Source organism: Kryptolebias marmoratus, linkage group LG13 (assembly GCF_001649575.2).
Source record: "Kryptolebias marmoratus isolate JLee-2015 linkage group LG13, ASM164957v2, whole genome shotgun sequence".
Lineage (NCBI taxonomy): Eukaryota > Metazoa > Chordata > Actinopteri > Cyprinodontiformes > Rivulidae > Kryptolebias > Kryptolebias marmoratus.
In genome coordinates, this window is record NC_051442.1 from 5,382,041 (window position 1) to 5,396,295 (window position 14,255).

Sequence of the window (14,255 nt, forward strand, 5' to 3'; positions counted from 1 at the left end):
TCATTCCTGGTGTGGATCGGACCCGGTCAGGTCTGGCTCTTGTCTCAGACCCTGTTTGTAAAAGAAAAGTTGGGGCGCTCCCTCCAGGTTGGGGACGAGTCTCTGCCTCAGAGAGGGTCACGTATCTTAGTGTCTTGTTCAAAGGCGTCACTCCAGTCTGCCGTTATAAAGAAGGACCTGAGCCTAAAAAGAAAAGCTCTGGATTTTCTGATCCGTCTACATTCCGGCAGTCATGAGGGGTGGAATGAGGTTTTGATCATGACTGAAAGAACGAGATCCCTCTGTAGGGCGGCCGGGCTCAGCTGCTGTTCCTCTGCATTTCAGCTGAGGTGGTTTTGAGCATCTGATTGAGACGCCCCCTGGACCCGAGACGCCCCACTCGAACGAGACCCCAGGGCAGACCCAGAACTCGCTGGAGGAATTATATACATCCTAACTGGTCTGGAAAAACCTCCAGATTTCCCAGGAGGAGCTGTGGAGTGCTGCCTTTAGCTCCAGCGTAGACCCTTCCCTTTAAAAACTGACAAGGATATTGTCAATTTAGTTAAATTTGTGAAAAGCAATCTATGCTAATCCATCATGTCATCATAGGTACAAACATGGCGCTCTTCTTCATTACACAAAACATTAGTTCCAAACATGGTTTGGGTTTTTCTAGATTTAAAGAAAACAACAAAAAAACATGAGTAGACGGGCCACATCTCTAATTCTACCCAGAATCGTAACGCTTTAATTTCAATAGATGTGCACTGAAGCCCAAAGACTAAAAAAGGCATTTCGTGCAAGCTTTCTACAAATTCTCGTGTTGTGTAATGGCTGATCACATCCTGTTTGCCGGTGCTTCGCTGCACTCCAATTTGCTCTTTATTTCCAGCTGTTTGAAAAGGTGCTGTGAGCAGCCTTTTGTGCGCGATTCGGCCCAGAAAACTTCTCCACTCGGAGCACAGAGGAGAGGCAGAACAGTCCGAGCCGAGAGAGCGATTTCATACCGGGACGTCTGATTTGATTTGATCGTACTTTTACAAGTGGAGGGAAGAGAAACGGGGACGAAGGACACGGAAAAGGCAGGCCTAATGTTTCAAAGAGCAGATGGGTTGTGAGAGGACGAAGGAAAGACGGCGCAGACGGCCATTCTAGCATTACAATGTTCAATTAAAACTCTGGCACAGCCTTTGCTTTTGTCAGGACAAAGAGAACCGATGCTCGTTTCTCTTCCGCTGTCTTGAGCAACTAGATGAAAATTTACTTTTTTCCAAGTGTTTCGATTTTAGCTGAGGATGAGGAGTTTTTAAATCCAGATCCATGACAAAGCAGGGCTCCCTTTCAGGCCAACAGGAGCTCTGTTTGATGCTCACAAAACGCGTTAAAGGTGGAATTTATTGTTAAATGTTTGACTCTGAACTCAACGTTAAGCTGCTGATCAGAAACAGGAAGCAGGAGTAAACTTTAAAACAACACCGTGTGCTCCGTGTAGCGTCAGTAAGTGCGGTCCAGTGAGCGTAAACATGTCGGCCCCGACCTGCTCTGTGTTTGTGTGCGTCAGAGATCGAGGCGGTGAAGCTGGCCCGGACGGTGTTCAACAGACTGTTTGAGAACTGCTGCCTCTGGCAGAAGGAGCTGCCCTTCCGCCGCCGCCCGCAGCCGTACTACGAAACGTCCATCCACGCCATTAAGAACATGAGGCGAAAGATGGAGGACAAGCACGTCATCATCCCCGACTTCAACACGCTCTTCAACATCCAGGTGCATCTCGTCTCCGCTAACGTTAACATTAAAATGTGCTTTCTTGCTGTAACACGCTGTAATTTGTAAACCGAGAAGCCTTGATGTGACGGCGTGACTCTTTTCCAGGAGACCTTTCCATCTGAATGTCACACTTTCCCCAGGCGTCTTTAGAAACTCGCTATTTTAGGAGCCTTTTATCCAGCATATGTACCTGTACTGTATGCCTTTTTCTGTTGGACAGACAGTATTGTGCGTGGGTGAAACTGTGGCGTTAACTCGATATTCCTGCATTAATGTCACGGCTGCAATTTTTCTGTCTCTCAGGATCAGGAGGAGCAGGCTTTCTTTGCCGTGTTTGACGGCCACGGCGGCGTGGACGCTGCCATTTACGCCGCCAACCACCTCCACGTGAACATGGTCCGTCAGGAAAGCTTCGGCCAGGACCCCATCGAGGCGCTCTGCAGGGCCTTCAAGCTGACCGACGAGCGTTTTGTGAGGAAGGCCTCCCGAGAGGTAAAACATCGGCCCTCATCATTTCCTCCTGCTGCCCTGTCCATCGTCCTGACTGCGCGCTGTCAATGGGTTTTTTGTTTGGCAGAACCTGCGCTGTGGGACGACAGGTGTAGTGACGTTCCTGCGGGGCCGGACCCTGTATGTGGCCTGGCTGGGGGACTCCCAGGTCATTCTGGTCAGGAGAGGGCAGGTGGTGGAGCTGATGAAGCCACATAAACCAGACAGAGAGGTGAGAGAGAGACGCACACAAACACAAACCCAAAGTTAAGTTTGGACTCTGGTGCCGACTTCTGCGCTGAACGCAACGCGGCACGATCGCCTACCAGGCAAATGTGAGCGTGTTAGCCTCTCGAGCTGTCAAAAATTAAGCCCCGTTTCCTGCCGTTTTGAGAACACTCTTTTTATTATCCACCCCAAACAATAGTGCTGTCTAACTAAATAAAGAGCACTTTGAGTGGACCATTACTTCAATTGCATAACCGAGCACCCTCGTGAGTCATTTGCTGCGCAGATGATTGCCATCGTTGTGTATCTGCAGGATGAGAAGCAGAGGATCGAGGCTCTGGGAGGATGCGTGATCTGGTTCGGCACATGGCGGGTCAACGGCAGCCTGTCTGTATCCAGAGCAATAGGTACATTAGAAGTCGATTCAAATCGGTGCCACTGAAATATCTGGTTTCGGTGTTATTTCACGATAAATTTATCTGAGAATCTGAACACCCACATGAGTGAATCAGAACTCTAATTTAACAAAGTGAACGGTATTAGAGGACGCTTCTGCATCTTGTTTCATCAGGTGATTCGGAGCACAAGCCCTACATCTGCGGCGACGCAGACCACGGCATTTTCCCATTGGACGGCTCCGAAGACTACCTGATCCTGGCCTGCGATGGCTTCTGGGACACCGTGAGTCCGGATGAGGCGGTGCGGGTGGTCAGCGACCATCTCCAGGAGAACGCCGGGGACACCACCATGGTGGCCCACAAGCTTGTGGCCTCGGCCCGAGACGCGGGCTCCAGCGATAATATAACTGTCATAGTGGTGTTCCTGCGGGACCCGCGCTCTCCGCTGCCTACCAGCGCCGAGGACGAGGAGGAGGGCGTGGCGGAGGGCCCGGTGGAGGAGGAGGAGGTCGCCGAGGTGGAGGAGGAGGAGCAGGAGGACGAGGAGGAGGAAGACGAAGCTGTCAGGGTGGAGCGTGACGGCGGCGGGGAGGGAGGCAGCTCTGCGGACATCGGGGGGAAGAGCCGTGGAGGCTGGCCCCTGCAGCAGTGCTCGGCTCCTGCGGACCTCGCTTACGAAGACCGAACGGACTCATTCACAGACAGAACCAGCCTCAGCCTGCTGGGGCCGTCGCTGGAGGGACGGATCTCCCTGATCCGAGGCTGGCGGAAGCCCTGCTTCACCTTTAGCCCCGACCTCTTCGCGGTCGCCCACAGCTACCCTCTGAGGAGTAGGTCACGCATCCCGCTCCAGGAGCCCGGCACCTCTAGCTTTACGGACCCACTGTGGCCCCAGACGGCCATGCTGTTAGGCCGAGCAGCGCAGCGGAGCCACAGGCCTGGCTCCGCTGCTCGCCGATGGGGCCGGAGGTGGTCGAGCAGATCCGGGGAGCTGCTAGGTCTGATGCCACCTGGCCACATGCGGTGCTACTCCAACTGGAGGCCTGAGGTGGTGGTGCCTCACCCTCACCTGCCCTGTGATCAAACCATCTGAAGGGGCACGCCAAACCAAACCATCTCAATCATTTCTCCACTCCTCGTCCTCCTCCTGCCCCTCAGCCTGCCCACCTTTGCCTTCAACAACACGTCTTTCTTTGATAGTAAGTAGTTGTGGCTCCTCCAGTCGTCGTGTGGTTATCCGGTCCCTGTTAGAGGACTGGCACTCTCTGTTCGAAGTCAAAGTGTTTCCAAACGTCAGCTGGCCCACTAAACACAAGCCCTGCTCGTCATCGCTCTGGGCAGAGTCCAAACTGCGTCCTCTCCATTGTGACCACTGATCCGTCCGAACGAAGCCGAAGCTCAGAGTTCTGGACAAACAGGATGTTTTCAGGCTGAATGTGAAACAAATCCTAGAAACTGCAGAAGCGGTTCGATGCAAATAAAGCAACAAACCAACCCACCTGGACTCCCCGACACGTTATTAGCAAATAGGAGCTTAAACCTGCTTTGGACTACCCTCGAGTTCTTAAACTTTAATTTGAATTCAGCATGGAGATGCGTTAAACGTCTATTTATGTGCCTGGTTGCTCCGCCGTCTGTAGAGAGAACTTATTTATTTTTAACAAACCTAAAATGTATAACATGGGCAAGTTTTGTTGCTCCAAAAAAAAAAAGAAGAGAAAACAACCGTGGCCAGAAGAGTCTACCCTAAAAGTTTTATCCCTCTGGAAGAATTCGCCCCTTTTTTCCCCTCCCAGCATCAGCGACTCATCTCGTTTCTGTGCCGTAATTTATTGTTACTAAGCAGATAGCGTATCTCAATCCACAAACGTTGTTTCTGACAGTGTTAGCTAAAAGTAATATCCGTAACGATAACGTTGTCATGACAGGCACTTCTGTGAACTGGTCCCACTGAACAGAAATCTCTGTAGCTGTACGGTAGAATTGTTCTTTCCCTTTATTGTAACTAACAGAGCTTGGACTAATAAGTACACAAACACCTTTTATGTTACAGTTATGGTCTTTTCTCGCGCGTTCCCTTTTTCTCTCTGTGAAACGTGTCGTCTTGTCGTGAGGCAGATGTCAGGAATGTAAAGTGACCGAGCGTCACGTCAAGCTCTGGTTTTCCGTTTGTATTTAGTTATTTATTTGTTTTTCGGTCCCCTCGGCAATCCTTTGGTGGCAGATGAATAACGTTCACACTCGAGGCTGGAACAGTTCTTGCTCTTGGTTTGCGGCGCTGAAGGCACATTCTGTTCTGCCCCCCCTCCCCACCTCCTCCCATGCAGTCAACGACCCAGCAATTATCCAGCAACAATTTGTCTACAGATAAAAACATTTACTGACAGATTATAAAAGATTAGAATTCACTTCCCTGAGTAAAAGCCTCACATGTAGTCCGGTGGTCCAGATGGGATACACTCCTGGGTTGATGGGTTTCTGGGTGGTGGCTTCAGTTGTTGTTTGCCGTGTTTTACTTTGGCACAAAACCCACAGAGAAGAGGTATTTTTCCAGCAGACTTTATAAAACTAGCATAAATGTTAGGGGAGGACAGCTGAAAGCTGCAAAAAGACAAAGTTCCACGTGTCAAACTAAAGGCCCGCAGGCCAAATCTGGCCCTTTTTTTTAACATTTTACCTGATAATTTTAAATGTATTCGATCTGCCTCACCAGCCTGTGACAGATCCAGTCTCCGTCACGCCCTTAAAAACCGAGCACGCTCAGTGCGGACGCCTCATGGCAGTCGGCCATCTTCAAAGCCAGGAAAAATATGGTTTAAGCTTTCAGTAAACTTTGATTCTGAAGTGGAAAGAAACGTCAAACGAGAGCGATCAAACTCGCAGACAGAGAGTCTCCTTTCTGCATTTTCTTTCTGTTCCAAAGTCTAAGGTTGTTTTTAAACTATGATAAAATTCACGACCAAGAAATGACGCTTGAGAAAGTTGATGAAAAGCAAGGCCGAAGAAACAATTTGATCTTTTATTCCTTATGCATTTGTCCTAAATTCTACATTTGGAAAATGTCAGTTGTATTCCTATTCTAAATTTGCATATTCCATCTCAAAAAACAAGGTTAATTTATTTTTTTTCCTGTAATAAATATTGACCGAGATTGGCCCTTGGCGAGGACCAGGTTTTTAAATTTGGCCCCCTTGTGGACCTGAGTCTGACAGCCCCGCTCCAGATTATAACGTAAAAGACGACTCGTGTATCGATGCCATCGTTGAGGAAAATGCCGACTTCGGCTTCTGTGGGGTCGTTCAACATATCTGGGCCAGTATGAAGGAACGGTTTGACATTTTGGGAAATGTGCCTAGAGGTGAAACAAGAACACTCAAACCACTCTCAGCATCTGTATGATCGTTGTAATTATCTTTAACTCGGCTCGATCGTAATATTTAAAACAGATATCAGACTGACTATTATTTCCCCCTGAAATCAAACCCAAATGCAGTTTAGGACACCAGAATTGATCAATGTCAGTCATACAATTTAATAAACAAGTCCTTAATTTTATTTTAAAGAACAAATCGGTTTCTTTGTTTGTAGTGTTAAGATTATCTCAGTGCAAAGTCACTGTTAGCTTATCAAATAATTACCGACTGTTATCTCGAATTACACGAGCTGTTTCACTAATGAAATGTTCTCTTTTTGTGTTTCATTTATTAAAACATACGAAGCTTAGTCTGACAATTATCCAGAGTTGTGCTGCAGTTTGTTAGCATCGTTAGCAGCCCCGCAGGCTAAGGTACTTTGATAGCTTAGCATGAGACTAAAACCGAAAAAGGGGAAACAGCTACCCTGAGTGTACAGAGGTTTAAAATGAAAACTACCTTTATAAAAATTTATTTGAATTGTAAATTAAATAGTCTGAAATACTTTTCCCACAATGTTTCACAGTGATATCAGTCACAGGCTTAGCTAGCTGCGTAAGCTGATTTAGAGATGAGCCTGTTAAATAAAACGACAACCAAAGCACAACAGTGTAGAAAAAGTACGTAAAATTGCACTTAAGTAACATAGAAAATGGCCTAAAAAGGTACCATAAAAGCATTTCTAAATAAAATGTATCTTGGATAATTTAGGTGACCCATTGCATTTTTTTTTTTTTTTTTATAAATATAGCCTAAACGGCTTGTTTTAAATTACAGTATTTTAATTAAAAACTCTTTGACAGAACCAGGCTGGCCGTTACCACCAGTTTCTAGTCTAAATTTGAAGCTAAAATAACTAATAGCTTCATATTTACGACGTTGAAACAGATCTGAGGGCGGTTTTGAGCTTCCCACCAAAAAGCTATTTCCTAAAACGTTCTTCATACTGCATGAAGGATCTCTGAACACGTTTAGTGCTTCAACAGCTTCACAGTATGAGATTAATCTCTAAGTAAACAAAGCTCGGGTGTTAATAGTCCCTCTGCAACAATACAGCAAACATCCAAGTCATGAGCGGCGTAGAGTTAGTTCCCTGTGTGTAATCCACCGAGACAGGCTCCCACAGGAAACAGATTAATTGGATTTGTCTCTGGTCTGCTCCAGATTCTGCAGAGGAGTACCCCCTCGCTGCTGTCTAACACGGTGCACTCCGGTTCTGTTATCGGGTCGCAGGAATCCTTCATTAGACTGCACTCGCACGGATAATTATCCATCCTATAAATTTACTCTTAACAGCGCGACCCAACAACACTCCTACTGCTGGTTTATGAAAACACATTAAAAACAGAATAAGAGCGCTAACAAGCGCTTTCAGCTCAGTTAACTTGGTGATACTAAACTGTTAAAACACTTCGGCTACATTAAATGTGAAACTATAAACAAACGTTTAGCAAACCACGCCACATGTTAAAATTATTATTTTCAATTTCAAAGAACTAAATACTTAGTGTTGTTGTTTCCCTTTGCTGTTTTTACCTAAATCTCCAGTTATGAACAAAATAAGCAAAAAGACAAGGTTGTTTGTGTTCATTTTCGCCTATTCTTAAAATTGTAAAGGAAACAAAATAAATTTTAAACACTGTAGAACGTGTTAAAAACCTATTAGCTCAGGTAAGAGTGAACATATCATACGTTAACATTTAACTAAACAAATAAATAAAAACAGAGGGAAAAAATAGATTAATTAGCAGCCCGTGGACATGTTTGAAATCCATATTCTTTTGATAACAGTCAGTTAACTTCTAAAAGGCGGCTATCGTTAGCATAGCATCAAAACTAGCTATCGTGTTAGCAGTCGCTTATTTAGGTTGTTGAAAATTCGGCGTCCGTTTGATATTAAAGCAAGAATTTTGTAAAAACATCTTCAATGAGCCATTGATAAATACACCTTTAATGCTCTCCTTCTTTAAAAACAATAAGTTAAACCACATCCCAAACAGAAAAAAGTTAGCATCTTCTAACCTTTAGCTAGCATGAATGCTAACGTTTTGCTTCTTTAGAAGACATTTTTCTATTACTTACATCTTTGACATTTAAGGAAAGTGTACCTAAACAAGCTGCATTTTATTTATTTAATTATTTTTTTAGGCTTTGAGTAAGTTTCCTTAAAATTATACCCGACTGGAAAGGGCTGCTGTTGAAAAACAAAAAGGTGTTTTTGTACATAAACGATAAACAATTTACTAGTTGTTAGGAAATATTCGGTAGGAATACCATTATTTAAAGTTCCCACACAGCTTCATATAGCTGTCAAGCAACTGAAAATATTATTTTTGCGATTTATTCCTTTAATTCAAGCCAGCGTCCATGTTGGGTAACTCCATATCTCCACGTTTAAAACACTAATTATCTAGATGTATCCCATTCTGGATCACTGGTACTTACAAAAAATACAACATATATTTGAAAACCAACATGTAGAGCAGGTAGACATTATATTTTGGTACCATGGATCTGTAACAGCAGAAACCAGCTTCGTAGTTCATTTAGTTGAAGTTGTTTTGTGGCACAATGGTGGCGAAGTTAATGTTTGTATGGGACCATTAATCTACTGCCACTTTAGTCACCGTTTCTATATCTATTCTTACTCAATGTTTTAGATTTAAGTACCAAAATGTTGTTGGTTTGACAGTAAAATAAATAGTTCAGGCAACTTGATAATCGAAGATAACGGTGGAAGAAATCGTTGCCTTCTGTGGTGCCGACGTGTATTTCGGTGATTTTTTTTTTTAAGTCATCGAACGTAAATTCTGCTGCTCCCACCATCTTTGCCGGGCCGATTAACGGGACCAAGGTTGCGATTGTGGAAATCCTGAAAAGGGGACAGTTTTAGTTTCTCGCCTGCAGCTGAACAAAACCGCGTCGTATGTAAAATAATAAAACGTTTAGCCTCACGCAATAACACGAGCAACAGTTTAATAGGGTTCTTTACACTTTCATCTTTTGATTTTAGACTCAGAAATGTTAACAGGGTCATCTTCATCTTTTTTTACTTTTATTCATTGTTTTTATTTAATTTTTTTTTTACAAACCGGTCATTTCTGTGTCCTTGTAAAAGCAACGCGTCCCTTTTCTCTGTGATCCTGCTGTGGAGTTACTGCCTAGAGGCTTTAGTGGAGCAGAATGTACTTCATGTCCCAGAATGTGGTGAAGTAGGTCAACATGAGGTGATTTTATTTATTCTTTTTTGTTTTGTTTCTGGTTTTAAGGATTGTGATTTTTTTTTTTTTTTTTTGGAGGGGGAGCGTCTCCCAGGACTGTGAGCTCAAACTAAAAGCCATTGAACTCCCTTCGTGGAAGTTTCACCACAGTGTTTGTCTCAGAAGCAAAGAAAACAGGCAGCGGAAGGAAATCAGTCACATAAAATATTCACTATGGATGTGTGTGTATATTCTGAGTACTAGCTGTAAGTTGAGCGAGTGCCAGAGGAGTGTACATATAATATTTTGTCTTTTAAATCGGTGGGTTTTTTTTAAAATCCACGCTTTACGAAGCTCAGTAGTTGGGACAGATATTTACTTTAAACAATCAGACCATCTAATCTCCTGTTACCGTATGGAGATGCTGATGAGGATATGATATTATTTAACAAAAAAAGAAAGAAAAAAAAAGGATTTCTAGGTGTTGAGCCTGTCTGGCTTTCAGTGGAGTCATAGTAGATCTGCCATAGCTTAGCTGCCGTTTCACCCCGCTTCTTTATCCTGACATTAAACACATTTCGAGGACAAAAAAAAAAAGGTTAATTTTATATTATTTAAAATAATGCCATCTGCAGTGGTTTCTAATAAAAGCCTTCCCGGCTCAACCGCGTCGATGGTTGGCAGGGTTTTCCCATCTAGCTTTGCCGATGAGATTCGATTAGAGCCCATTGATCGGGGATCGCGAACGCGTGGAGCTGCTGGGGAGTTTCGGCCTCATTTGGAGCCGCAGACGGACGCCGTCAATCGGATGAGCCAACGGCAGCGTCGGGGTCTCGTTATAATGACAATTCTTTCACACGCGAGGTCGGATTGTTGCAAACTAGTGAATGTTGAAGTTAAAAGAAGCCCGTCTGCAGCACAGATCCACTTGACAAAGCCTACGTCCATGCTCCGTTTCGCGGCGGTGAACTTCTTCACCGTGAACTTTGGAAGGTTGGAAACATGAAAGTGCTTCCACGCAGCCTTCAAGTCGTGAGAGCAACTAATCTATGCAGAATAATCAGCTGAATAACAATCAGATGTGGGCAGAAACGCGCGGGGGGGGGGTCACAAGTCGAGCCAGATATCCTCACAGTCACTCCACCACCGCTCTGTGGTTACAAGATTGTGATTTGTTTTCGGCTTCACATTTGTGAATTAAAAGGAAGTACTCACGTGTCATTCGGTGCCTTGAAAAAAGGATTCAGACTTCTTGAATTTGCCCACATTTAGCTACGTTACAACTACAAGCTTCAAAGTATTTTACTGGGACAGACCAGAGGTGGTCAGTCCTGGTTCTGCAGGTTTCAGGTGTTTCTCTGCTCTGACGCACCTGGTTTGAATTAAAGTGATTAACAGGCGTCTGCAGGACTTGAAGACCTGCTGAAGAGCAGAGAAATGTCGAAAACCTGCAGGACGAAGGTCCTCCAGGACCAGGACTGGACACCACAGACCAACAGACACCTGGGACAGAGGTTCACCTCCCAGCAGGACGACGAACCTTCAGCTCCCCCCAGCGTTACCGTGGACATCCTGCCGGTGGACGGACGTTGGGACACACTGTCCATTTTCAGACGATGGCCTGAACAGAGCTCTGTGAGAAATCTAAAGCTTGGGATGCAGTTTTAGAACTGAACCCTGCTTTAAACGTCTCGACAACTTCGTCCCTGACCTGGCTGGTGTGTTCCTTGGTCTTCATGATGCTGTAGAAAACTTCACAGAACAGTTAGATTTAAACTGAGATTAAATTACACTCTAATGGGCTCCATTTACCAGGTCAGTGACTTCTGAAGGTCTCTGGCTGCTCTGGGTTTTAATCTGGGCTTTTATGGGTTTGAAGACCGTCTTCGTGTTTATATTATGGTCTGTCGCATAAAACCCCAGTGAAATGCTTTAAAAGTGCGTAGCTGTAACTTGACAAAATGTGGAGAAGATAACGGGGCAGGAAAAGGTTTCCAAGGCGCTGTTCGGCTTTCCGTTCAGCCTCGGAGAACCCGGAGGACCAACGGAGTCCAGCGACGGTTCGGTTTTACGACACCGATGAATCCACGCAGGCATCCTTAACAGGCCTCACAGGACCGTAGATTAAATAGACTTTCATTTGGATTAATGGTCGGAGGAACCTTCGGTGTTGAGCTCATCTGCTGACCTCAGGCAGCACATTTCTTTACCGGAGTCATCGTTTATCACGTTACACGCTCACGACGTGCAGGCGTTTCAGCACAAGCTGAGCAAAACTAATTTGATTTAAACTGTTACTTCCTGCACCAAAAGTACTAAATTCATTGGGAAACTTAAAGATAATAAAGATCAGATCGGTGGAATCCAAAGCCAATCCAAATGGAAGAAGTTGTCATTATAAAAGGATCTTATTTTGCTGCCACTCAAACTGAAGGTGATTCTGCTCGTATCCGCTCCACAGACAGCTGAGGTATTATATCTACCCCGTGTTGATTTTTTTCTTTTGCCGTGGCTGCTTTTCTCTGTGCTCCGGTTCACAGTTTGAACAGTGACAGAAATCGTCGGACAAAACTATCGAGTTAGCTCCGGAGTCCTGCTTGTGCGGACAATCTGTACGAGCGGCGAAGGCGGTTCTTCCTCGTGGTGAATCCTCCACCTCCTCCCTCGCTCACGCTCTGCTTGCACTAAAAAAAACAACAAACAAACGTTTTCCTTCTCTCACGATGAAAACAAGCAGAGGTTCGGCTCTGTGATCCGTGTCCAGCTGCAGGGCCCGTCATGAATCTGCACCGTGTCCGTGAACACGAGAAAAAAAAAAAAAAAAAAGCTTTTTTTTTTTTTTTTCTTTGTAAGCAATAATGACGTCGCATTAAAGGCTTTCTGTGGGTTTGTCTTCTGCTGAAGGATGCAATAAAAAAAAATAACGTAGTTCTGTNCTCCTCCCTCGCTCACGCTCTGCTTGCACTAAAAAAAACAACAAACAAACGTTTTCCTTCTCTCACGATGAAAACAAGCAGAGGTTCGGCTCTGTCATCCGTGTCCAGCTGAAGGGCCCATCATGAATTGGCACCATGTCCGTGAATACGAGAAAAAAAAAAAAAAAAAAAAAAACGCTTTTTCTTTTCTTTTTCTTTGTAAGCAATAATGACGTCGCATTAAAGGCTTTCTGTGGGTTTGTCTTCTGCTGAAGGATGCAATAAAAAAAAATAACGTAGTTCTGTCAGCCATATTTGAAAGCGTCGGCGCAGAGCTCGAGCAGAAAGTTTCAGACGATGAGACCTCCCTGGGTCCGTGTTGATGGAGGCGTGAAGCTTTCTTCTCGAGCTGTGATCAGGGAGGCAGAACATTTCGGACTCCTCGGTGAGACGTGAGGACGTTACGGGGAGGCAGAGGTGGACACCCTGAGACTTGTCCTCCAGGCTTGAAGACAAACCCCATGATTGGCTCTTCTTGAACATGCAGGTTAAGTAAAGAAAACTAAACAAAAAAAAAAACAACAGTAAACCACTCGTTGAGTACCTGTATTATCTGTGTTCCTGTAGTATATAAATATGTGGATTGTAACTGGTGACTAATTCTGTATATATAAAGAATAGACCAAGTCTCTGGCTGATGGTTGTTTTTTTTTTCCTTTTACGAAGTGTGATGATGTTTGATCTTCGTCGGCTGCTGTACCTGAACACGCCAGACATCGTTCAGTCCGTGCGCCTCGGCTACAGACCTAAAACGAGTTGTATCAATTTACAAGCAGTCGTCCATCTTGGACTTTGGTTTCACTCTGATTACATGTGAATTCATCGAACAGCAACATTAAACCCAGAGCGGATCGAAGGAAGTAACATCGATCATCTTATGTTCTGATGTGCTGGGAAATGGCAAGTCCTGGTCCTGGTCCTGGTGGACCACAATCCATCACGTTTTAATGTTTCTCTGCTGTCCGGGTCGGGGTATCTGGGAGTCTTGTTCCTGAGTGAAGGTAAGATGGATCGACGGATCGGTGCCTCGTCTTCAGTAATGAGGGCGTCGCTTCGGTCGGTCGTGGTGAAGAAAGAGTCGAGTCAAAAAGGCAAACCTCTGGATTTACTCGTCCGTCTGCGCTCCGACCCTCACCCGAGGCCAGGAGGTTTGGATCAGGACCGAAAAGAACGAGATCCTGGATCCATGCGGCTGAAATGAGCTTCCTCCGTAGGGCCGCCGGGCTCAGCCTGAGAGATCAGGAGAGGAGCTGCTCCTCCTCGCCGAAACGAGTCAGCTGAGGTGGTTCATCTGATCAGGACGCCTCCCTTTGGAGGTTTTCCAGGCATGTCCCACTGGGAGGAGACCTTGAGACAGACCCAGAACTCCCTGCAGGGATTCTGGATCCTCTCTGGTCTGGGAACGCCTCGGGAGGAGCTGGAGAGTCTCTGAGGAGAAGGAGGTCTGGGTTTCTCTCCTGGACCTGCTGCCTCCTTTTTTCAGGCTTATTAAACAACTCTGTCTGAAAAATGGCATCTGGGTGTTGAAGGACGCTGCGTTAGACGATATGAAACCTCTCGACTTTCGCCTGATACCAGTTGTTTGTGTCGTGTAACGCAGCGTCCTTTCACAATGCTCATTTTGGACAAAGTTGTTCAATAAGCTTGACAAAACGATATAAAACAGCCTGGATGAAGACTTCTCCCCTTCCCTCAGAGCTCTTTGGCTGATAACTATTTGACGAAACATCCCTTTAATGAAAATGACCAGACTACCCCTTTAAGAAACTTTGGTGAAAGAGGATTTGTCTATGAGGCCCATTAAAA

At 45.2% G+C, this 14,255-nt stretch overlaps 1 protein-coding gene across 1 annotated transcript in view; it reads left to right on the forward strand.

Annotated features, from left to right (window-relative positions):
• The window catches only part of ppm1e (protein phosphatase, Mg2+/Mn2+ dependent, 1E), a 46,730-nt gene extending 34,430 nt beyond the window's left edge, over positions 1 to 12,300 (forward strand). The window contains exons 4-8 of the mRNA XM_017419879.3: positions 1,544 to 1,743; positions 2,050 to 2,238; positions 2,324 to 2,467; positions 2,777 to 2,870; positions 3,035 to 12,300. Coding sequence (XP_017275368.1) covers positions 1,544 to 1,743; positions 2,050 to 2,238; positions 2,324 to 2,467; positions 2,777 to 2,870; positions 3,035 to 3,954 — 1,547 coding nt within the window. The 3' untranslated portion in view covers positions 3,955 to 12,300. The remainder of the gene's footprint in view (positions 1 to 1,543; positions 1,744 to 2,049; positions 2,239 to 2,323; positions 2,468 to 2,776; positions 2,871 to 3,034) is intronic.
• The last annotated feature ends 1,955 nt before the right edge of the window (positions 12,301 to 14,255 follow it).